Raw genomic sequence first — 25,094 nt, 5'->3', positions numbered from 1 at the left:
TCTTTGCTTATTTGCTCTGTGCTACTATTCATGTAGTCCGTATATTTCTCTTAGCTACAACCCTTTCTTTGTGAAATCTGAAAGCCCGTTAATTGAAAAAGCTATTAAAGAAAACAGTGCAAAATATGTGTTCCAGCTATTAGAAGGAGGAAGAGGGGAAATAAGGTGTGTGTGGGAATAAAACAGTAGCAGTAAAGTTTTTACTTTCTTAAAATCTAAAATAACATATTTCAAATGTCTCTGTTGTCTAGAAAGAGAGTTTAGAGAATGATAGGAGAAAATAACTAATTATCGGTGTTCACAAATTTCAAAGGGTCAGATTTATCCTATTTTGGTGGTTTGGACTTTGTTCATAGTTTACAGAAAAACAACATGAATCTGAAGAACCTTAGACTCAGCTCTTACCGGTTTGCCCCTGAGTGACAGGACCTCCTTGTCTCTGTCTCTTTGTCATTTTGACCAGAAGGTTGTACTTTACCTAGGACTAACTGACAAGCTGTAGCATATCTGTTTTAAAGGAACCCTAGATATTGGAGGCCGTTTTCAGGGAGGCAGATAATATTTTACAGGCCTCTACAAACCCTATGCCGTGGAAATATTGGATACGAAGAGGCTGAACTGAACATATAAAAGATGCAGTGTGAAGACTACTTGCAAAGAATTTAGATCTGTTTGATGCTGAGGGGAGAAAGTGCCTCTGCTAAGTGAGATTTAAGCAGTCTTGAGAGGAAGTAATATTTGGCTAGGTCTTTTTTTTATTACACAACAAATATGGTACAGAGGATCCCACCTCAGTGGGTTTACAATAACTGCAATTTCTGACGACATCTCAGGCAGGGTTATGGATGGTGTGATATATATATATATGCCTGAAGCCTAACAAGCCTATAAACGCAGAAAATGGACGCTGCAGATTTCAAAGGACTACTGTAGGTTGCTGAAAGAAGTATTCCTGCTTGAACCATATTTTGCTTCTCCACTCACTGTATACCCCTAATTTTCAAAGTTGGTAGCAATATTTAATCTCTTAAAGCACATTATGTAGATTATCACTGTTCTTTTACCAGTTAATGTACCTCACCAATATAGCAAAACAGCTAATAGGTTGCAAAGCACCTGCTTACTTAAGTTCTTAATTGATTGAAGATGAAGCATGTGCCAAAATGTTTGAAAAGCACTTGAGTAAATTCTTACGTGATTTCTTCTCCTCTTAGTAGTTGCACTAACCTTAATCTTGGTTTATAAAACTATGTCCTTGTTTGCTGCTGTCCAGTTTCTGAACAAGGTTTGTTTCCATCCTCCCCAGTGATAGCTACCTGGCTCTGTGTGTCTTCTCCCTATTCATCTTGTGCTATTCATTTTATGAAATAAGGTACTTAAACCATAGGAAATCATGCCTGTAGTTTGAAGTGCAGAGAGAAGGAAGAGATTCCCTATTAGGTTTTCTTAGTTGAATGGGTTACAGGGGAAAAAAAGGAGCTTAATTTTTGTTGTTTTTCTTTGTATATGTGCTTTGGTGAGTAATCAAGTTCCTTTGGTTCCCAGTATATAGCTACCTCTGTATGTCTGCTAGAGAGAGAGAGAAAAAAATCAAGTGGAAGAAAAACATATTTATTAAACTGTCAACTTTGAATTCCTGGAACTGGTTTCAAAGTCTTTTTAAAAAAGAAAAACAGAACATCAGGTTAACGCAGTTACTAATATATGGTAAAAATGCAATTTTAGAAGACAGAGATTTTATAAATTATATAAAGGAAAAAGGGAAAGGAGGCACCAACTCAATCTAGAATTCTGACAACATTCAAACCCTGAAGATCTTGATACCTTCCACTTGCCCCTTTACATAGTTCCCAATTGGTCCTACTTGGTTATACCTAGAATCTTTTTGCTTTTGTGATCTCTTTTGTTTCATTAACCTTACGTATGATGCATTATTAATAGGTATGGTAGATTTCTTAATGAGATATTCTGGTGAGCCAAGTTTCTGGAAGCAAACTTCTCTTCCTGTGTCACCTTCCAGCTTCCATCTCTTCTGCTTCCATTGGGTTTCCTGTGTCTCAAGAGCAAGTTTTATTTTCAGTACTTTTAAAATATTACCATCAATAGTTTATTATATGCATGAAAATTATTTTATATCAGTATTTTCAATGGACAATAAATCGGTTACCTCTTTACTTTCAGATGGGCACCTTTAAGGCACATGATGGTGAATATTTTTTAGAACCTCTGATGAAAGCAGATGGAGGTGATCATGAAGACGAACATAACAAACCACATCTTATATACAGGCATGAAGAATTTAAAAGAAAGTATCAGAAATCCCATAAACCTTGTGCAGTTTCAGGTATAGTCATCCTTTAAATTTCATTGTGACTTTTTTAGGTGTCAGAGTTCTGATGATTTAACAAAATGTAAAATGCCATTTTCCTTGGTAATATTAGTCTCTAGATCTTTCCACTAGAACCTATGCATTTGTTTCACATAGGCTTGGTGACCTTTTCTTTTTCTACCAGTGGCGAACTCAAATGTAGGACACAATGTGCTTGTTAGCATATCTGTTAAAATACATCCTGATGTTTTTACACCTGTCTTGTTCCATATGTAAACATCTGAGGACCAGATCCGCAGGAGCTGCTGTTATTTATACTCACAAAATATAATGAATTGATTGCAAGTCTAACGGATAATACAGTAGATCTGTCATCCATAATAATGGAAGTACCTAATATTACTTGTTAATGTAGATATTTCTCATTATGCATGTTTTAATAATGTATTCATGCAGCATAGTAATAGTATATAGTTTTATTTAAATTAAGAAAAATACATTTAGAAGCATAGTACTAGGATATGAAGTAGTCATAGTACTAGTCATAGTACTAGCATAGTACTAGAGAAAGAAATTTAGAAGCATAGTACTAGGATATGTCACAAGTGAATGACTGCAGTTTCATAGCTTCACACTATGAAAGTTACTCTATGCAAAGTGACTTCAGAGTGAGACCAGGTGCAATGAATGTGAATGTGAGAAGAAAAAAACCCCATTATTAATATCATGAAGCAGAAAGCACTGTGATTTAAACTAATACATTTTTAGCGGGCAGAAAATTTTCAGTAGTTGTTTGCATGGTTACACATGTATCTTCATAGTTGGAAAACAATATGATGTGAGAAAGACACCTGCAGCTACCATGAAAGCACAAAAACTGGACAAAAGAGTGGGATTAGAATGGATTTATTTGAGATTGTAGGTGTCCATAAACTATAGTTCCGAACACTGGGATACCATCTGTTTTGAGATATAATGATACAGAACCCTTTGAAGATCCTGCTTGAGCAATGCACTTCTTAACCTTCCACTATTATACTAGTGCCATTTTAAAAGTATTTTTCATTGTGTCTGAAACAGTTTTTTAAGCCTAGTGACATAATAAATGCCTTTCTTGTGCTTTTAATAGAAGCATGCAAGCTTCATTTATTGGACTTCAAAGAAAACACAAATGGGTGGAGATTCACAATAGGAGAAAGCAGCTTATATTTGATTCAGCCTGGCATTTAGAAGCATCCTGTCTAATTAAAATTCTACACTTTTCACGAGATTGAAATCTGCATTTGTGCATTTTGAATATACTTGCATTTCAGAAATGTTTATACGAGGCTTAATGCGTAACTATGACATATCTGAAGAAAAGGAAGATATAAGAAATGAAACCTTATTTCCTTTTCTTAAGTAATATCTGATCAGACGTTGGAAAATACAAATCATAAAAAAGTGGTGTAGTTAGTGTTTTAATCTTGGACTATTCTTAGAGCACGTTTTATACTCAGAAGCAATATGTTCAGAATGCAACTTATGCGTAGATATTAGGCCAGAAAGTGACCATTATGATCTTGCATTGAACAAATTCTAGTAGCAGGTATTTCTTGTTCTTTAGTTCTATGTTGGGAAGCTGATGCTATTCATTGATTGTCATTAGAATCAAGGAGTTAGCACTTGGTTTGAAAATCAAGCAACAGTGTGTTTTTTTTGTGATGAATAATACGCACTGAACTAAGTAGAGGTCTTTCTGTTCTGTTTTTTTTCCTATGCTATGTATATGAGAGAATACTATTCATGTAAGCAGCCTGCTATGAGGAAAAGTTTCCAAGCGTTAACAATGTGATCGTTTTCCCTTTTCATTTATTGGAGCAGCTACAAAAGGCTGTGAGCCAGGCGCTACTGTCATTTCTTTGGGTGGAGTTGCAGAAATGTGGTTACATTTCTGTCTTTCTAAAGTAGAGATTCATCTTTAATGCTAGCCTTGCCTTACATTTGCTCTTAAAGGAAGAATATGTATAGCAATATCCACTTGTGATCATGAGAGTTTCTCTTTCTTCCGTAAGTGAACTTTGATAGAGAATATGGAGAGGCTTTCTTTTTGAGAACGTGTTATTTCTAAGTTAAGCAGTAAATGCTTGATCGGATTGTAGTTTACACTAATAATGACAATAGTGAGCCATCTCATCTAACTTTAGACACTGTACATCTGTGTTAGTCATCCTTAGCTAGCCCCTTTTTATATTCAGAGGAGAGAAAGGGTCATTTTTAGTTCTTATGATACATGTGACCTATTTTAAGTATGCTGTTTAGGATGAGATGATTTGTACCCTGGAAATGCCTTTTTCTCTCTGCTAGAGGTTAGATGATTAGATTACAAATATACAAGGTAGACATACATACATAATATGGTCAAGTGAATTCCATTGTATGTGTCCAAAGAAAATGAATTTTGGATTTTTTACTCAACTTTTCTTTGAATTCCTTATTTATTGTATTATATCGTTATATTTTCTCTATCCTACTTATTGCTTGATATAATATTGAAATAGTAAACCTTTCATCTTCTACAGTGAGATGTGTCATCTTCTATCTGTTCTTCCTTGACAGTTATTTCCTAATCTATTATATTACTATACGTTTCCTTCAAAAACATTTGAAAGAATCACAGAAAACAGAATTGGAATGAAATAGAATTGCTTACACTACTGCAGCAAGTCAAGATCAACTCTTCCTACATCATTTTTGACCTCTGTTGGTCAGATCTCTGTGGAAATTGCACAGTTCCCTAGACAGTCTATCCGTGTTTAACTGTTAGTGCAATAAGAGGGTTTTTCCTAATACCTAAGTTAAGTTTCCTTTGCAACAATTTAAGCCCATTAGTTATTCTCCAAATAATCTGCAGATAAATTTACTCCTTTTCTTGCTATTACTTCTTACATATTTGAAGACAGTCTTCTACCAATCTACTCCTCTGCAGACTAAACATCCCCAATTTCCTAAATCTATCTGTATGGATCATGTTTCTAGATTTCTTTACATAGTTGTACTCCCCTGGATTTTTTCCAGTTCCTCTGCATTGTTTAAAAATCTGTTTCTCAAAACATAGTATTTTAGCAGAGGCATAACCTCGACTGAATAGAGTGGAATGCTTCAGCTGTGTTTAGATAGTACACCAGTTTAATACATTTCAGTCTAATTTTTTATCCTCAGAATTAAACTATTGTTGATCTGTAGTCGATTGTGATTCACTGTAATCTTTAGATCCTTTGCTATAAACTTGCTATTGCTAACTTGTTACTTTCCATCCCGTGCATCTCCAGTTGCGATTCCTGCCCAATTGCAGAACTTTGCAGTTGTTTTCCTTGAGTTGCAGCCTTTTTCTTTTTCCAAATCGTTACCTTCTATTTTCTCTGGATCACTCTGAATTCTGATACTGTCCTCCAGGATGCCTGGTACTCTTCCCAGTTTCTGACATCCATATAGATATAGTATTCAATAAATATAATTTTCCAAATTGTGAATAAAAATTTTGAATAATATTAGATTCACAGCAGATCACTTCTGAAATTCCATTCAGTACGTCTTTTTAGTTTTAAATTGAGCCATGCTAATAACTTTTAAAATTTATTTCATAGCTAATTTTTTGCTCACTCCATAGTGGTTGCTTTTAGACTAACATGGTCATGAAAAATTAGTTGGAAACTCTGTTGCAAGCCTCGCTCCAGTCAGAATAGGACATCTACCACATTTCCTCTATCCATTAATCCTGTTTCCTTGGTATAGGGAGATTAGATTAGTTTGACATGAGGTATGTTTTTGATAAGTATATTAGCTATTCTTCATTTCCTTGTTATCTTCTGGTGTTTATAAATAAAATTAATTTGATGTGTTCTGATATTGAAGGGAATTTGGCTGGTCCATATGTTCATGACTTCTACAAAACTTCTATTCTAAATATAGGTGATTTTTCCCATTTTTCCTGTACTCTGAAATCTCGGACACCTGTGAGCTAGTAAAGATAATATGAATGTGAGATTGCTTCAACCAGTTCTCTAAGTGCATCAGGCTCAGTCAATCTGAAAACATTTAATGTACATAAGGACTAACTTGTTCCTTCTCTGTGCTAGTCCCCAAATTCTCACCTCTTTATTGTTAGTGCTAGTAGTTTTTGCGATTACCATACCTGTATTTTGTGACTGACTTTCAGATGATTAGTCAGCAAAATTTAAGATGCTTTTGTTGTCCTGTGACTGTAGTGATCCTAGCAGTATTGTGTCCTAACTTCAAAGGACTGTAGACCTATCAAAGGTAGCTTTAAGCTTTACGATAGGGCGTCTTTCTCTGAAATATAGGATATGTAGATTTAAATCTTCTCAAGTTGAGAATGGCACTGAGCCTGGGTCTTAGGATTCTTGAATTAGTGCTGTAGCCACTAAGTCATTAGAATAAAAAGATTGGGAACAGTCTCCTTTGTTGGCTAGTTTTTAAGAGGGAGTCTAACTTCCACAAAGATGATGGAGGTTGATTCTGAGAGGACTGAAGTGTCTAGTTAGGTGCTTAAGTTCTGGAGACTAGGGAGAATTCAGATATGCTTCTCAGTTAAATGTTTTCTTGTGGGCTACTTCAAAGGTGGTTCCCTGATAAACTAACGGATTTTGCGTATCAGTCATCAGAGGCCCCTGACTGTATATAGAGAGTCTAAATCAGACTCTCTGAATTGTTCTGTTGGACTACATTATGGAGTATAATTAGGAAGTCTCTAGTACTTGGTCTGGAGATATCCAGGTAGGTTCTGTATTTCCTTCAGGACCTGATCCTACATGGGGAATATTAACAAAGCTTTCAAGGAAGTCACTGAGGTTTTTTTCGGGCATAATTACTTATGTAAAGAACCTTACGTTCATAAGGATATATAAATGAAAAAAATCAATAGTGATTTGAATTCAGAAATCATGGCTAGTCTTTGTTATGGAATACCTGGCATTTTGTTGGTTTAGGTCAAATGTTTATGTGGAAACATAGTTATTTTATTCAATTAACTTGTTTCCTTTTCTATACTGCTTAAGCTGTACTGCTTACCTCCTTCCAGCCTATTTGTTTGGATTATACTGCATTCTGGAAACTGTGCAATACTGCTGTCTACTTTTAATTAATTTTTAACAATGACTCCATATGTGAGAGAACGGCATAATAATGCGCAAGACATGAAATTTGATGTTCCTATTACAGCCTTCTCTACTTAATGCATTTTTTAGTTCTTGCATTGGTTCCTTTAGAAATAGATCATAAGTATAATAACTTTCTTGCTTTGTCTCTTTTGTGCAGCCTTTTGACTGTCTGTTTTTAAGCTTGAATACTGCATTCTACAGTAAATCTTTTTCTATCTTATAGAAAAAGAGTTGAAGAAAAGCACTTTACTACATCCAAACTTCAGCAGGTTAAATGAGGAGATAAATGTTTTACACAAGTCCCCCATTTTAGACTATGCTTTTAAAAACCTATCTGCGGAGAACAGTAGCAATAATCCACATTCCCGGAAAAAACGTTTTCTTTCCTATCCAAGATACGTGGAAGTGATGGTTACAGCTGACACCAAAATGGTTCGTCATCATGGACAGAATTTACAGCACTATATATTAACACTGATGTCAATAGTAAGTAAACTTAAATTCTTAATACAAAAGAATTACAGTTTTTTTTTCTGATGTTTTCTCTTACGCAGGTTTTCTGTATTTTGACTAAATTCTATATTAAAACAAAGAGATTTGATAAACATAAAAATTAGAGCCAAAGCTAGAGATTCTAGCTCTTTTCAGTTTAGTGCAGTAAGGATTGCAGGTGGATTCATATGATCTATTTCCTGATTTGCTGTTTCATTAAAAGACTTCTCAAGCTTCAGTGAGTTAAACGTAGGGATTAATTGTAGCAGACACAGAAGTTAAGTCATTGCAAAAAAAAAAAAAAAAACACCTTGGTTATAGTAATCCTAATTTTTAAAAATAATTTCAAATTAATATGAGTCAGATTTTGAGTTGGCATCATTTATTTGAGGTTTTTTCATTTTGAGTTCTTCCATGAACCAGAAATCGTGACTTGTTGACATGTTGGTTTAGAACCTAGTACAGCAAGGTCTGTAAAATCAAAAGGCTTACAATGGTATCTGTTGAACCAGTTTTGCTTAATAAAAGGTGTACTAAAATATTCTGTGTAGTAATTATTTTTAGATTCTTCTCCTTTCATTTGTTCAAGGAGTTTAATTTATACCTAGGTGCATCTTAGTTTGCGCTCACAAATTAAGACATCTACATTTAGGTATTTATGGAGTTGTCTGCTTTAACCAGTAGAGAGCTATTGAACTATTTGGCTCTTCAGGTACAAACACCTCCTTTTGAATGAGCAGAATATCTCTCCAATTTCCACTGGGCTCAATTCATTTGCTTCAGACAGGTGTCTGGTGCCATTTAAGATACCCTAGGGCATCCTGCCTGGCCTGAGCTGCTGCTCCACAGAGGTGTGCAAGTCTTTTGTAGATCATGTGTCGTATCTGCTGATTCTTTGTAGGTGTCTGATATCCTCTAGCATCTCAAATGACATTAGATACTTGATGTAGACAGCTGAACTGAGTCCTATTAACTCTGATGACTAAATCTCCAGTTGATGGCAGTACAGATGCAGTCACCTATTACATAGGTGTAGACACCTAAGTTTAAAGGTCTTAATGTGTACCATTGATTTTATCCAGAATAGCTTTATATTCATTTAAAGAATTCCAGAGAAGTGGCGGAAGGGGGGAGACTGTAAGGAAGTAAAGTTTACTTTTTTTTTTTTTTCCTAATGTATGCAGTTACTTTACAATGAATTGCTAGTAGTGCTGTAATCTTTTGTTAATGGCTGCCTTTTTCCTGTGCAGTTACACATTTTGCCTAGGTGTCTTAAAAAGGAAATTGTATTTTTAAAATATGGCTATGATCTGTATCATGCTTAAAAAAACTGTATTGCCTTATTTGGTAGAGCTTCTTATATGATCTCAGAACTCCACTGTCACTACACAGAAACAGATATTACAGGGTTAGTTGGAATTTTCTTTGACCGGTTTGTAAGAAAAATAATGAAATTTAACGTGAGATTCAGCATATGTTAAATATGTAATAATTTGGTACAGTCTTCTGATTTTTTTCTACTGCTGATGTGAAACTATGAAGATTCATGCCTGACTTAAAAATTATATAATAATAAAATGCTCCATTTCATCTTATTGCAAAAGTTTTGTAAAAAACAATTTCCATTTCAAAATAATGTTTTGACTACTTCATTTTGGTTTGTAGTACAGCTCTGTATTAAACATGCAGCTTTATAAAAATGGCATCTTTGGGATTAATTGTTTCTAAGTGAATTCCAAATTGAGTTTGCACTATAAGCTACGGAGAAATTTTTCAAAAAAAAAAAAAAGCTTTCAATACTGGAATTTTTATGAGGCACTGGTGTGATTGCAGCTATATAATTCCTGATTTACGTAACTGGACTTTTACTAGCTACATAGACTATCTATGCATAGTATAATTGCAGGTAAAGAGAGTCTATATGTACTGTTTCTAAGATCTAGCATTTAAAATCGTCATGTTGAATGAAAGAACATCAGTTCTTTGCCAGCAAGATTATTTCATTCTTGCATATATCTGTCTATACTGAGTTTCTAAAACTGGGGCGTAGGTCAATTATTGCTGGTCTTGAGGCAGTGACATATAATAAAACAGTACACCTTTAATGCGGATTTAATATCTTTGTCTAATGTAGTATTCAGTAGCTGGCATCTTCTGACAGCCCTTACTCCACATGTACATCTGCTACTTCTGAAGGTAATTTTGAAACAAAAGTTTTTCAAAACTTTATTGCTAGAAATATATAGCTTTTATAAAGGCAGAACTTGTTAAAAATACAAACTATATATTCTCAGGTCCTAGTTCTGAAAGACTATCTTTACAGTTCAGTTAATTTTTTTCCCTCACGAGAATGTATCCCAAGACCAGCTCAGTGTCCTCTAGTCCTTAAACCATTTCAGCTATGACATAGAATCAGAATAATTTAGGTTGTAAGAGACCTCCGGAAGTCATCTGGTCCAGCCCTTTACTAATACCCAAATAGCTCTGTCAAAAAAATAGAGTGCAGGCATAAAAAAAGAGAGCATTTTCAGTCTCTCCTTTTCTCTTCCCTACAGTTATGTTTCTCTTCCCTGTAGTTATGTTTCAGTAGCTAGTAACAAATGTGATGAATAGGAAAATAAATGACTACCCTTCTTTGCTGTGTAATCTATATTAGAATCTGTTAGTATGCAGGTGGGTCTTTTCTTAAGCCATGGCCTATTAATGTTTGAAACACAACCATTCTTAGTCTTATTTCATTTCCATAAAGGGAAGAAATTAAACTATTAAATTTGATCCTTTCTGCCATTATTCAGAAAGCTTCGATTATTAAATTTAAGCGATATTTGTGTCTGGTCAAGCAACTTCTACTGGTACGGGAAATTGTCAGGTTTTTGGCATTTTAAATGAAGGAAGCATTATATTCTACTCTTGTAATCGTTCTGAAACTTTGAAGGATGTTCCATTTTGGCTTGGATATTAAAGAAACTTAAAAAGTTTATGCATATAAATCCCATTAAATTTGAATGAAACTTAGACATCTAGCTCCCAGAAGATCCTTTGAAGTCCTGGCCCATTTTTCTTTTCATTCCTCTCTTTTTGACATCAGCAACACCACTAAAGTAAACTTGCTGCCATAGGATGCTGTTTTATTGATGGAAAATAAGAAGGAAATATGTGACTAAATTTTTAGGAGGGTTTAGGTGTTTTGTCATTCATTCAGTTCAACCTGGAAAGGCTTAACTCTCAGCATATGATCAATGCCATTGAACTGGAACTGGAGTGCATTTTCTTATTTCTTTAAAATTGCATAATTCTTTGCAAGATCAGTATTCACCATATTTACCTGTGTCTTGGAAATATTTGTTGCTGATTGAAATATATATTTAAAAGCACAATGAATATCTTTTCCATAGAAATTCTTAGGTCTTTAAAGGTCTTGTGTTGAAATACAATAAACGGTGGCATTACTTTATGTGTAATGATAAATAAAATAATAATAATAAACCAGAGATTGCTCACTCCTCATCTTTCTCATTCCTCTAAACACTGCATTAACTAAGTAGGTAGTAGGCACTGCCTTAATAGGTGTAGAAGCTGGAGGACTAATCTTAGCCGCATTATAGATTGTGACCGTTTGAAGTCCCTGACAGTAAGGCTTGATCTTGACTTAGAAACCAACTGAAAAAAGTTCTTTCATTTGTCTGGTAATTCTTTCCTTCCTTAAAAGACTGGAGGTTACTGCAGTAACACCAAAAGCTCCTCAAATTTGGTTCCTTGATACATTTTGTGGCATTGTCCTCATTTTCTGAATCAGGGACCTGCTTACTGACTTTTTAAAAGAGATTTGCTATTTATGTAGTTATTTTGGTAGTATTTAGTCTGTTCTTAGCCTATGCAGAGCAAGGATTTAATCTAGCCTTGCTGGGAAGAAAACTTGACATGTAACACCACCTGTGGTACCTGCTGAGCTGGGCTGACTGCCTAGTCACATGAATGCTAGAGCTGGAACATGGGAGGGGGCCAGCTGTGCAGTCAAGGGTAGGATTGAGACAGCATCAGTTTAGATCATTTAACTTGGAGTGGGACTGTACCATCATAAAATGATGTTAAACAATGGTAAAATAATGCTATTATAAAGTGGTATTAAAAAGTGGTATTTTTAATTTTCATCAAGATAAGCTCCTAATGTGAGTTGCACATGAAAGGCTCTGACTCCATTGTTTTCTTCTTTGCGTAGTCTTTCAGATTTGTGCAAATCAAGCTACCACTGAAGCAGCTTGAAATAGTTACTGTCATTTTAGTAACATTTTATGACTACCGTAATTTATCTAGATGCAAAATGCAAGGCCGTGAGTAACAGGTCTGAGTGGCAAAAAATGCTTCATGTGGAGTCTTTTCCATACATCATTTTTTGCCATTCTAACAGCTAATTGTCAGCAGTGATCCTGAAACATATTCTCTGTGGAGAGACACCTGCACCAGTGTGCAGCCCCAGTGAAACCAGTTGGCCTGTCATTAAAAAATAGCTAAATGATTTTATCCTTATATATACGATGGCATGAATTGAAAGAATGTTTTTGTACTTTTTTGTAGTTCATAACATGCAGCTGTAACGTGTCATTTCTGTGTAACACTGGAATGCATACTAGCATTTAGGAACATTTGATATTATTGATTCTGCCATATACTCATAATTTTAAAAATAGGCAGTAGATTCAAATGATTTTTCAGTTAATTGTATTTCTTCTGTGTGAGTGGCCCTTGAAAAGCAAAATGTATTTTTAAATTCAGAATTTTGTGGATGAGTATATTGCTTATTTTGATCCTTGTATCCAGCTACCTAAAGACTACAAACTGTGTATTTCGTTCTTTTTATCCATTCCAAATGGCGCATTTCTGCTAATGCTGTAGTAGTGTTCAATGGTTTTTCTCTCATGTTGGGTGAAATCTAGAGAGCTGGCATAAAGCCATTTGTTTCTTGCTTAAGCTCTATACTTTATCATTTCCCTCCTCCATATATGTAAGAACCACAAGATAAATGATCTTGCACTCTTTACGGCATAGTTAAATATTTATTTGAAAATGGCTGTTTGATTATACTCCAGTGAATATACAAAGTTGGAAACAATTATTCTCACAATACCATTCATATAATATTCTCTGAGCTATACTTGTTGCTTTTCTTGACATATGGATGTCTATATGTATAAAAAACCCTACTTTTTTATTGTATCTGTCCTTACAGATATTCCAGTCCTAGTGTGCCTATGTATTGAGTGTACTAGTGCTTCATACCTCACTACACCTTGAGGTCCATGAGCTAAGAGAGAGGTGAAAATTTTGCAGTATGTAGGCTGGTGTATACTTGCCCATCTTTCCATTTCATTGCTGCTAGTGCTATTTACTACTATTATTAGCTAGTTTTTTGTTAGTTAGATATTTCATAATTAGGCTAGTACCTGTCTCTGTGACTTTCTCCATAGTAGTTCAGTGTTCAAGGACTACCCCAAAGGTGAAGCCCCGTTACTGTTTCAGTAATGATTAAGGCCATAGGATTAGCCGGCTGGGACTCATATAAATATAAGAGGGAGATTTTGCCAAGCAGCATTGATATGTCTTTCTTTTCCTGAGTACCTTCTAATGGCTAGAGAAGCCTAACTACGGCTGTTCTTTGAGAATGGTCTTTTTGTGACGGTTCTTTCAGATGCTGAGAGGAAAGATAAAGTAAGATGCTTTCACATCTGAGCCATGCATGCTGCCATTTGATGTGAACTGGTTATAGCCTTGGCCTCTATTTTCATCTGACTGAGACTGAAGATGGTGATGACTAAGTCACCATTCACAAGTTAGTGCAATGTCAAAGGGATATTTTGTCACCTGTCTCAGTCTTCAAGCTAGTGATAAGGCAGATTCCCAGGCGTTCCTGTGGAAGGGTGACTCAGTCTTTAAAAGGGACGTATTTTTTCTTTTTGTCTCCATTAAAACACAATAGGGAGTCATCTGGAAACTGAATGTGGTTAACTCAGGGGATGGTAGATTGGAGAAGACTTTGATTACAGGAGATGGCCTAAAACTCACAGAAAAAGTGGTAACTCTGAGGTGTATGTGTATATTCATGCAAGCTTGCATGAGAGGTCTCTTCTGTTATTAAGTTCTTTGGATGAAAAACGCAGCTCTGTACAGTAAAGACAGAAGGATGGAACCATTGAGGAGTAGCACCAGCAGAAATAAAAACACAGCTTTTTCTCATTCTCTCTCAGTGAAGCAATAAATGCTGTGATGACTTCTTTATCTCATAACTTCAGACAATTCTGGGGTCTTATGAAATATATGACAGAATCAGGATATGCCAGTGAAAGAGGTGAAGGAGAAATCTCCCAGATCCTGGATATCTCACATCCTTTCAGCACTGCAGTGATAAATAAGAGATTATTGGAGCCTGCAAAAGACATATGAGCTAAGAAGTGCTATCATGTTTCTTTCAAGGGGTTTGAATGTTTGTATTCCCCTAGCACCATGGTTGCACATAGCAGACAAGAAGAAAGAAAAAGAGGTCTTGTGCTGCAATAGCTAGAGAAAAAAAAGCTGAAGAAACTCAATGCTATTTGGATATGTCATATACTTATCTTCCAGCCTCTAGATGTGGTTGCTTATTATCTTACCTCTTTTTTCAATATGGCACTTTGTTGCAATTCAGTCTCAGTTTGATGGCCAGCTACAAAAGCAACTTCAAGAGAAACTAAACATTGTTGTGCCTAAGCTGCTTTCAGTCACCTGGTAGCCATGGCTGTGATGATAAGAAGACTTGACTTTAATCCTTGGGAGTTTCACAGAAATCGCAGATGTGGTTCTTACTGATCTGGCTTCATCTTTCTTTTCTTTCTTCTGTTGCTATGCGATCTGACCGTATTCTGTGATGTGGATGCTGGTATCAAGAGTCTGAAAAATTTCTTGAAGGCAGTTTCCTTTTGTCTTGGCTATCACCTCCTACTTCTAAATCCTAGTCTGGATTTAGACCACTATAAAGCAAGTGGGTCTGGAAATTGTAAGGAAATGGTGTATTCTATCAAATTCCTATCCCATTTCATCGTACTTTTTCATGGGTGCCTCTTACAATTTGCTATTCAAATAAGTGAGCATTCAAAGAGATTTCCTTAGAATGCAAAAGCAGGGAGCACTTACCTCATCATTTTTTTCACTAAAAATAAGAAAGAATGTGGTATTCCAGACATTTGATACCTCACTGCGTTAATCTGTGATTTCAAGTCTCAGATGATGATTTTAGGCTGCACAGTTCCCTAGGTCAATCTTCAAGATTGCTTTGTGGTTCTCAGTACTCAAGATTTTTTTTTTCACGCGTGTTCGTCCAGCCTGCAGAAAATACCTTACATCAGTGCTAGGAGCATCTCATTACCAGTATAGAGTCTTGCTCTTTGATCTTTCTAAAGCACTGGTAGTAATAACTAAATATTTGGAGGTCATGATGGTGCCATGAGACACAGGATCCATGCTTTGACTCAAACACAGGGTTAATGAGAGCATTGTTAGCTTTTAAGTTTAGCAGGATCTTACCCGTATCTCCAATAGAAGATAAAATACGCTTCAGATTCTGGCAAGAGCTACTGGCCTCAGGCATCTAAATGACATGACTTCAGACTTCACTTGTGCTTCAGAGGGAGATAGCCAGTAGATAACTTGGTGCATCTACAGAGCAGATGTTGGATGGGTATGGTGTTGAAGGTCCTGTAGGAAATTTTCTCCTGCGCATCCTGAAGGAAAGATGCTTTTCAGGTGAGCAATGAGGTGTTCTTCTATCTTCTTACATTTATTCAGACTGAGGATGCATCTCTTCTGAGATATGAGCAGCTTGCCTTGGTCCCTCACACTCACACATCTGCTTTTGAAGAAATACTCCGTTCAAATATTTTAAATGGGCATCGTGTCCAAAGGCGAGGAGAAGGCCACCTGACTCTGGGCTTTGTGTTTGTAGGTTTATGTCTTCTATGTTTTCAGGTTTTGTTAATGGATAACCTTAACAGACAGCACATAGTAACAGATTTTTCAAGGACCTATTATTAGGGAATTAATTATTAGGAATGTTAGGGAAAATCCATTAACTAAAGCGATAACCATAAATGAGAACAGGAAATGCCAAGTTTAAGACCTAAGAAGGCTCCAGCATGGACTCCTTGCCCAGCTCCTTTTGGTCACCCAGGGCCAGAATTCAACCTTTCCCTCACATACGATGATACTGGAGGTCTTGAAGAAACTGAGGGGAAATTCTGCACTGAAGATTATGGTAGTCCCAGTTTAGAAACTTGTGGTATTACTTCATGTTACCTGAATTTAGTCAACCTCTCCAGAAATCTTCAATCCTTTGGCCTGTTTTACCTGATATATACTGTTATAGAACTTGACAAATCATGTATCTGTATTTGTTCACTGGGTCCAACGTCACTATCTCTGATGACTTGCATGCAGTCTGACATGCGGTGAAATGCAGCTGTTCCTTGAATTTCAGAACATTCTGTTCCAAAATGAGATTTTAGGTAGACTGATTTACAAGTTAATTGGAAGCGGTTTACTGTATTTCAGTAGCAATGCCTGTTTCAACAGTGTAGTCTAGACACAAAACAGTCTGGGGTTGTTATCTGCTCCATAAAGATCTTTATGCTGACATTATCTGCGTGTCATCCTCTTGTATAGGTTTGTGCCATAACAAATTATCTGACTAACTACATTCTAAGTAGCTGTTACATCAGCTTAGTGGTAGGAGAGTCAGTCCGCAGGGCAGCTTCTCCATAAAGAATGCATTAGAAGCCGAGGATCCTCACAGATCTCATTTCAGGTTAGTGTCTGACGTGAATTTGGAATGCCGTATGAACCAGTCTCCTGTTTCTTCTTTGCTGAGGAAAAGCAATACTTGAAACAGTTGAGCTGGAATTAATCTCACCTAACCTCATCCATCTGAAAGTCAGGCATCTAGTCTCCCTCCATAGTAAATGGATAAAGAAATAAAATAATTTCCCTTACTGTCTTGTATGAAAATATGTACATATCTAAGATACATATCTTCAGATAGGCGTGTCTAAAGAGTATTTAACTATTCTCTGTTAACTAGTATTTAACTAGTCTCTGTTAACTATTGAAGGACCTTAGCTTGATGTTAGTTTCATGAGGTGAATGTGGTCATAATGCGGTCATGTTATTTTAAGAAGACAGTTCATTCAGGGACATACCTAGACTGTTTGTGATCTTTCATGAAAAGGGTCAAGATCCAGAAATATCCTCTCTAGGTTTATGAAAGTGGATCTCAAACTTCATAAGAACACATTGTGAGCTTTGTAATTTATGTTAGTTTACAGGTAGCGTAGTTTATTCCGTTTGTTTTCAGATAACCCCTTCTACCTAAATTCTCATTTGCAAAATTGAGAGTGCTTGAGCTATACCTCTGTAGGAACCTGTTGTTTGATAAAGATGTTCTGAATGTATCCGTTCCTAATGGAACTCTTGTCAGTGCTTGAGAGAGACTCTTCATTCCCAGCTTGGAGTAGTTGTACATTTTTGGTTAGTAACCACGAATGGAATCCATATGGAGGGAAACAGACAATAGCTGTGCTTCTCTGAAATATGTTTTCCACATGGATTCCAAAACTCAGACTCCTTCCCTGCTATTATAGAGTCCTCTATTTCCGGCGTATATATCAACAAAAGAGTGAAGGACAGACAGTTCTGCACATTGCACTCTTTATCCAGTTTAGATAAAGTGAGGGTATGAGTCAGTGGGAGCCAGGGCTCTGTCAGTTCCAACTTTTAGCAGATCTGTTTGATCTCAGGTACATGGGATGCGCACACAGGAAGGCTGTGGTTTCACAAGCAGTTTGAGCTGCCTCAAGTGTAGGTTACTTCTGAGAGAAGTCTGTTCTTCAGCACCTTTCCCTTTGTCAGTGCTTGTGCCTCAGTGGCTGCATCATGAGTGAGATCGTGTTGATCAGCATCAACATGATTTAAAAAAAAAAAAAAAAAACTTTTTCAGCTGGCTCAGTTCCTTCATTCTGTTTCTTTTGTAACCTTGCAGACAGTAGGATTAGCTCAAGCCATCTGGGAGGAAAGCACTTCCCTGTTTGGTGGTAGTTCTCATTTAGATAATGCTGTCATTCATCAAATGCTTTAAGCAAAATTGTGGAATCCATATGGACAGCACATCTGAAGCTGCCATTATGGAGAGGGATTAAACTTTTTTTACTGCCGAAGTGGTTCTACTTTGGTCTATGGGTTTGACTCAGGATTTTTACTGTCTAGCAGTAAGATTTATATAAAAGTATTTGTTTGGTATGTAAGTACGAGTTTTACAAGTAAGGAAAGAAACCTTTGTACAATGTGTCAAGTAGTTTTTAAACATAGATTTAGAACTCAGTCCCACTTCCAATAAAATCAAAGACAAAACTTTTGTTAATTCCGAATTGTTTTCTGAGACTCTAGTATGTTGGGTCTTGATTCCACAAATCGTCAGCATGAAATAGCTGATGTCCAGACTGTCCGTGATAGTCCCACTGACATTAGTCTTGTTCTATCTTGATTATTTTATGAATAAACTATATTGTTTACAGTGTGTAGTAGGTATACTTACTGCATTAACCTTATCGACGTGGTGTCTAAGTGTTTGGAACTGTGAAGATTAAAAACATTGCATTTTTTGCATTTAGGAAAGCTCTTGTAGGATAATTAGTTTTCTTGTGGAGAGTGGATTTTGACAACGTCGTTTGTGTGTGTTCTGACCTTTGTGCACGTAGTAAACATGAGCTATTTTGAGGTACCATCTTAGTTCAAAACTGGGTAACTTCTTTGGGTTTTTCACCATGCTATTGGGTAGAAATGTACAGATGGATGCACGAGACATCTGTTGTGTAGCAGTTTGTTGGTATGTCAAAATGAAAAGGTTTTGTCAGATGAATTTAATATTCTAATCCTCTGGCTTTTTTCTCTTTAGGTTGCAGCAATCTATAAAGATTCAAGTATTGGAAATCTTATAAATATAGTTATTGTAAAGTTAATTGTAATTCACAATGAACAGGTAGGAAAAATATTAAAGAATTACTTTCTATATGTAAATTTCCATTGTAATTCAAAAAAATTTTGCATAATTTATTTTTAAATACTTTTTTCTTTGACTATATAATTTTTTTTTAGAAAAAGAATAAATGTCAATTGGGGTGGTAGCACACTGCAGATTTAATTAATGTATAAAGAGATTAACTGCAGATCTTTTTTTTGGATGGCTGTATTTCCCCATTTCTCTGTTAGCACCTCTTGTTGACCTGAATGGGCTTAAAGCTTGTGGCATAACTATCTAAAGTAGAGTTATGCTTATGCAAACATGACAGGGAAATGGTGACTTTTAATAGAGGATTTTGATGGAGTTTGCAGCCAAAGCAGATGTAATTATTTTAAGACTGTAACAAGTATACTTTTTTCAAATATTTAGTTTACTGATTTATCCTAAATGTCTTGCTACCCTATTTTTCTATATGCGTGCTCATATGTATTGATTAAAAATAATGCTTCTGATGACAGATGATTTTTAGCTACGTTAAGACCCTGATACTGCAAACAAATCTGCGTGAGTGATCCTGTGTGGAGTCCCATTGACTTCCTTTCTGCTCACAGTGATCATTTTGCAGATTTGGGGCAGAAATGACAGGATAATAAGTGAAAGTGCATCAATATTACAACTTTTTTTTATTTCTTGGCCATTTTTTGCTTAGGAAGGACCAACTATCACTTTTAATGCAGCTACGACTCTTCGTAACTTTTGCTTATGGCAGCAAGCACAAAACATTTTGGATGATGCTCACCCTTCTCATCACGATACTGCTGTTCTTATCACTAGGTACAGTATTTGCAATAGCCAGAATTGTTCAGCTAGGTGGGACAAATAATTTCTTGTTTACATCATCATTTTTAACCATTCCGCTAATATTATTCATAGCTAATTGGAAAAATAAAGGATGTCCTGTACTCGCTAAACCACAGATTATCAGGACATGAGCAATAACTCTGACGATACGATGTTGGTAGCTAACCATTTGATCAAGCTTTCATTAAAGATAATAGAAATTATTTAGACCGGAAATTGTTACAAGGAAAATGAAACCTTTAGTTATTGTAGACATGGCAGCGACATGGTATTGTGCTCTGACGGTACTGAAATCAGCTAAAAGGTGCAGTGATGATCACCTCCTGATAGTCCAGGTGTATTAGAACTACCAAAAACTTACAAATGGAAAAAAATTAAAAATTATTATATATTCTTCTTGCAGTCTGCTTTCCTCAGGTTCTGAGGTTCAGTCATTGAAATGCATACTCTCTCTTGCTGTTCTTTTTCTTTAATTTTTTTTCTGGTCTTCAGATCAGATGCTCCCCAACACTTCAAATGATTTTACGTTTATCCTGAATTTTATATCATTATTTTAGCAGATGGATGCCTGCATAAGGTAGTTCCAACTGTACCGAAGTCTGCACATTTTTCAGCAGCATTTTATGGTTGATCTACTTTATGAGCATTGTAGGGAAACGGTGTTTTCCTGCAGTGTTTGAATAGTGTTTGAACTGTTGTTCTTTGCAAGCTAGACAGAAAGGAATTCTGTGAGCTTAGTCTGGTGAATTTGCATTCTTTCACAAGATTGCCAATTGTTTGAATGGACTGTAAGATTAAAAATTGAGGATCGGATTTTCAGTTGCTGTAACTAATGCAGCAGCATTGAAAGAATTTTAAAATGTTCTTGTTTCTTTTCCTTCAAGGGAAGATATCTGCAGAGCTAGAGAGAAGTGTGATACTCTTGGTGAGTCATTCTCATTTGATGAGTATGATTTTACTTAGAAAACTTGTGAGAGAATTTCGTTGTAGTTAGGCAAAAATCAGAAAATAGATGCAAACTTTAAGTGACACGGATGAAAAAATGAACTATTCTGCTCTGGCATGTACTTTTATGGCAGGTGGTTGTTGGTTTTATGTATGCTTGGCTGCATAGTTTAGGCATGACTTTCAGTACGTGTGCCATAATATTCATTTATGGAGTCACTCCTTCTACATGAAAACTTATTTTATTAAGCTTTTATATAAGAGTTCAATTTTGCAGGTTTAGCAGAGCTAGGTACAATGTGTGACCCACTACGCAGCTGTTCTATAAGTGAAGAAAATGGATTAAGTGCTGCTTTTACTATAGCACATGAGCTTGGACATGTGTAAGTACCTATTTGCCAGCAGGTAAATTTTTTGATTTTCTTTTGAATATGATCAATTTCCAGTGGTACACTCTTCACTTCTAAGAGGGAGGCTATGTCCTTCTAGAAGAGTCATTATTTTTACCCCTTGCACTGAGCAAATTCTGCCCACTGTCTTGAGGTAGAGAGGCTCACCTGGACCACGGGAGACCCTGGCCATACAGCTCAGTTCCAACCTTTCATCATATGAACTAGTTAGAAGACTGGAACAGGTATCTTAGATATGCAACACAGTCTTGTTAGCTCCATTTACATTGTAGACCTGATAGGAATTTAATTTTAAGAAAAGACAATTGTTAATGTAACACAGAAATATTCTTCATTCTGTTTGATCCTTTCAGACTACAGTAGAATAACACAAAGAAATACTTGACACAGAAAAATAAGAGGAGATGACAGCATTTTATTTTATGGAGCATACCTCATCAGAGATGCCAGAAAGGTGCTATACAGTAGTTCCATGAGGCATGCCACAGTGTAGGTAATGATGGCATGGCAGAGCTCAGTAGCTAGCTTGTTGATTTTTATATGCCTGGAATTTCATATTGATGGTACTTAAACTGAGGTACAAAATATGGGAATGTGTTAGTTATATAGGTAGGATGTAGATGTACTCTGTGTAGTTTGTTATAGAAAATGAGGATAATGGAGTAATATGTTGTGGATAATTTAGTTATGGCCTCTATATGCAGTTTAGTAGATGGGATGCTTATCTAAAGTGGCGTATCTCTGAAAGACTAGAGTTTTCTTGGTGAACTGAAGAATTTTTTAATTGGAAAGTTCTTACTTTGCCCAGCATTCTGTGGATTGTATGGAGAATTTTGGAGAAGGATGGAATTTTTGTAAGGCATTTCTAAGGTAGCACTTGCCATAATGTCAGACAGTCATAATTTGTAAGGCATTTTCAAATTCAAAACTTGATCATTTGCTGCTACACAGAAAGAGTTGAAATTAACTGTTACTGAATTTGTTTTGGAGTTTGTTTATTTTGCCTTTTAGATTTAATGTGCCTCATGATGACAGTTTTAAATGTAAAGAAGCTGGAATTAAACATCAATATCATGTGATGGCTCCAACTTTAAATTACCATACAAGTCCATGGACCTGGTCAAAATGCAGTCAAAAATATATCACTGAATTTCTTGAGTAAGTATCAGTATAATTCTTTCTGAAAAGTATTATAGAAGTATTGCTTAAATGTCAGATTGTTTGTTGTTGTTATCTTTAACCACTGACTTGTAGGACCTCAATTTTTCCAGAAACGTGCACACATTTAACTCATTAGATGATGAGTAGTTCCATGAGTATAGTACATAATTGAGTGAGAGACACTTAATATGTAAAGCTAATGACATAGTTCTTTTAATATCATGGCCTTGACTACTGAAGAACTCTTCAGTATGAAAGTAGTAGGTCAAAATAGAGATCTTCAGCAAAGCCTTTTGGAAGCAATGTGAATGAAGAGTTCTGGTTAAAAGAAACAATTTACAGAATAGGTACAGAAAGAACGATGACAAAGTATGTGGAGGAAAAAGCAATGGCCTTGGTTTATTTAATTATTTTTTACTTAATTAAAGTCTTTTTATGGGAACAAAGTAAAAGGTAATATTCATACAAACCCCTAACTAAGTACATTGAGACATGCATGTGTGTTTTGTGATTTGGCCCCCAATGAATCAATTAGGAGTGATTAATTCACATTTTGTTCCTGTTTTTGCAATAGTACTGGTTATGGTGAATGTCTCCTAGACAAACCGAGTGGAAGAATATATGATCTTTCCTCTCAGCTGCCTGGATCAGTGTATGATGTCAATAAGCAGTGTGAACTTATGTTTGGTCTTGGGTCACAAGTATGCCCCTATCTGGTAGGTGAAAAAGACACACAGACTTATGCTTAATAGATACTAAATAGTTACTGAAAGGTAGGCTTTGTAACGAAATCTCAGGAACCCCATTTTTAGGAATAATTTTATCGTGATGTATGTCAAAGTTCAGGTTCCATTCTGCTGAAGGGGGAGAACGTCAGCAGAAGGCTTACAGCTCCATATGCTAGAAATACATAAAATTAACAAGCAGGGTGAATTAACTTTGATTTACACATCTGTAAATATGGTTATGATTCCTTTAAAAATCTATAACTGCATAAATTAAGGCTTCCTGCAGCAGCAGAAAAGGAATCATTATTATTTCAGTAGTTTTTACAAATGTTAATTTTCACATTACAACCTCAGTGTTACATTGAACAGCTCTTTTTTACTTCCTTTATTAAGAGCGCTTTTTAAAAAGCGCTCTTTAAATTAATTCATTAATTCAAATATTTGGTCCAAATATTTGTTCCACTTTGCTTCTACTTTCTCAGAGAGCCAGATCATATTTCGCATTCCTGTTAGAATGTTTTATATATTTAAAAAACCCAAAATTTCTTTCAAGTAAAATTCGGAGCTGGATGGAAAACTTTATACAGAATAGCGTAGAGGTGTAAAACAATCAAAAACTGAATGGAGCCGGTTTGTCAATACTGTATAAAATACAAATATAACATTATGACTTTATTCATTACTGTCAAGATGTCACATACTGTTAGATTTTGAATCTACTTGTAGAACAGTAATTACATGGCTTGTTGGAGCTGTTTAGAGGAGAGAGTTTTAAGATCAGATTCAGACTGAATTAAATGAGCCACTGGTGAGGTGAAGTTCTGTTTAGGAGGGGTCAGGATTTATGGGAATAGTGTAAAAAAGTAAAGCAGGATCTAAAACTTGCAGATGTTGTACTAAACACTCCTTTATAATATTTGTAATACATAAGAGTTGATTTGTCCATGAAGAATTTTGTAACAATGTGAAAAGGAGGCTTTCCTCTTCGTTCTTTAGGCAGCCTATTTTTTTTTTAAATAATTCCAGTTAGTACCTTTATCTGGGGATTACATTCAAACTTTGTGCTACATAGTAACAACTGTAATCTCTTTATTTACTTTTTTATTATCCGCTTTTATTATCTAAACTATCTACTAAGTTAGGAAATGAAGTTATCTACTATTTATAATCAGATCAGTTTCAAAACATTCCTTATTACTGTCTGGCCTTACACAAAATCTCTTTTTCAGTTTTTGTGTAGTTCTATCTGTGGGAAAATAGTAGCAAACATTTTAACCGTAAGTAGGAGAAAAAACAATACAAATATCCCAATCATTACCCAAAACAATATTACAAGTGCAATTTTTTTTTTTTTTGCAGAAACAGTGCAAACGTTTATGGTGCACAAGCACAGAAGGGGTTCACAAGGGTTGTCGTACTCAGCACATGCCTTTGGCTGATGGATCGGTTTGTGGTGTGGGAATGGTAAGCCTTTATTTGTTTCTCAGTGCTTGCATATGACAAAGTCACTGTTGTTGTTAAGAAAGATCAATGCTTGCTGTGTGGCAGTCCTGCATTTCTGGTGTACTGATCATGTGAACGATATCTACCTGACTTTAGTTGCAAATTTTCTCTTACTCATGTGTTGTTGTAACATACATAGCAGAAGTTATCTGCTCGGAATAATGATGAAATTTTACAGATGCCACATGGTAAAAACAGGTAGATCTCAGGTAAAGATGCTGTCTCCCTTTTGTTGTTTGAAATTCATAGCAAGTTTTTTTTTTTTTTTTCTCATCAGTAATGCTCCAGAAATGAGTTGCCTGGAGGCCAGGCCTCCTGAAACCTGTTTCCCCCAATTTGTCTTGTTGAGGCTGTACCACTGAACTAGAACTAATTAAGTAGAAGTATACTCCTGTAGCTAAGATACTCATTAGGGAAGAGGGAGTCTTTCCGTTAGATTCCTGCCTTAAATAGATACTTGAGTTTGCA

General features: G+C 35.7%; 1 protein-coding gene across 1 annotated transcript in view; it reads left to right on the top strand.

Annotated features, from left to right (window-relative positions):
* ADAMTS20 (ADAM metallopeptidase with thrombospondin type 1 motif 20) overlaps nucleotides 1-25,094 on the top strand; it is a 111,304-nt gene that overhangs the window by 11,505 nt on the left and 74,705 nt on the right. Inside the window, exons 3-11 of the mRNA XM_068933787.1 lie at nucleotides 2,182-2,344; nucleotides 7,712-7,974; nucleotides 18,953-19,036; nucleotides 19,728-19,852; nucleotides 20,764-20,804; nucleotides 21,102-21,207; nucleotides 22,246-22,392; nucleotides 22,970-23,111; nucleotides 24,483-24,587. Coding sequence (XP_068789888.1) covers nucleotides 2,182-2,344; nucleotides 7,712-7,974; nucleotides 18,953-19,036; nucleotides 19,728-19,852; nucleotides 20,764-20,804; nucleotides 21,102-21,207; nucleotides 22,246-22,392; nucleotides 22,970-23,111; nucleotides 24,483-24,587 — 1,176 coding nt within the window. The remainder of the gene's footprint in view (nucleotides 1-2,181; nucleotides 2,345-7,711; nucleotides 7,975-18,952; nucleotides 19,037-19,727; nucleotides 19,853-20,763; nucleotides 20,805-21,101; nucleotides 21,208-22,245; nucleotides 22,393-22,969; nucleotides 23,112-24,482; nucleotides 24,588-25,094) is intronic.

The sequence above is a fragment of the Struthio camelus genome, chromosome 1 (assembly GCF_040807025.1).
Source record: "Struthio camelus isolate bStrCam1 chromosome 1, bStrCam1.hap1, whole genome shotgun sequence".
In the NCBI taxonomy this organism is placed as follows: domain Eukaryota; kingdom Metazoa; phylum Chordata; class Aves; order Struthioniformes; family Struthionidae; genus Struthio; species Struthio camelus.
Note: the sequence above shows the minus strand (reverse complement) of the source record. Positions and strands in the feature narration are given on the sequence as shown.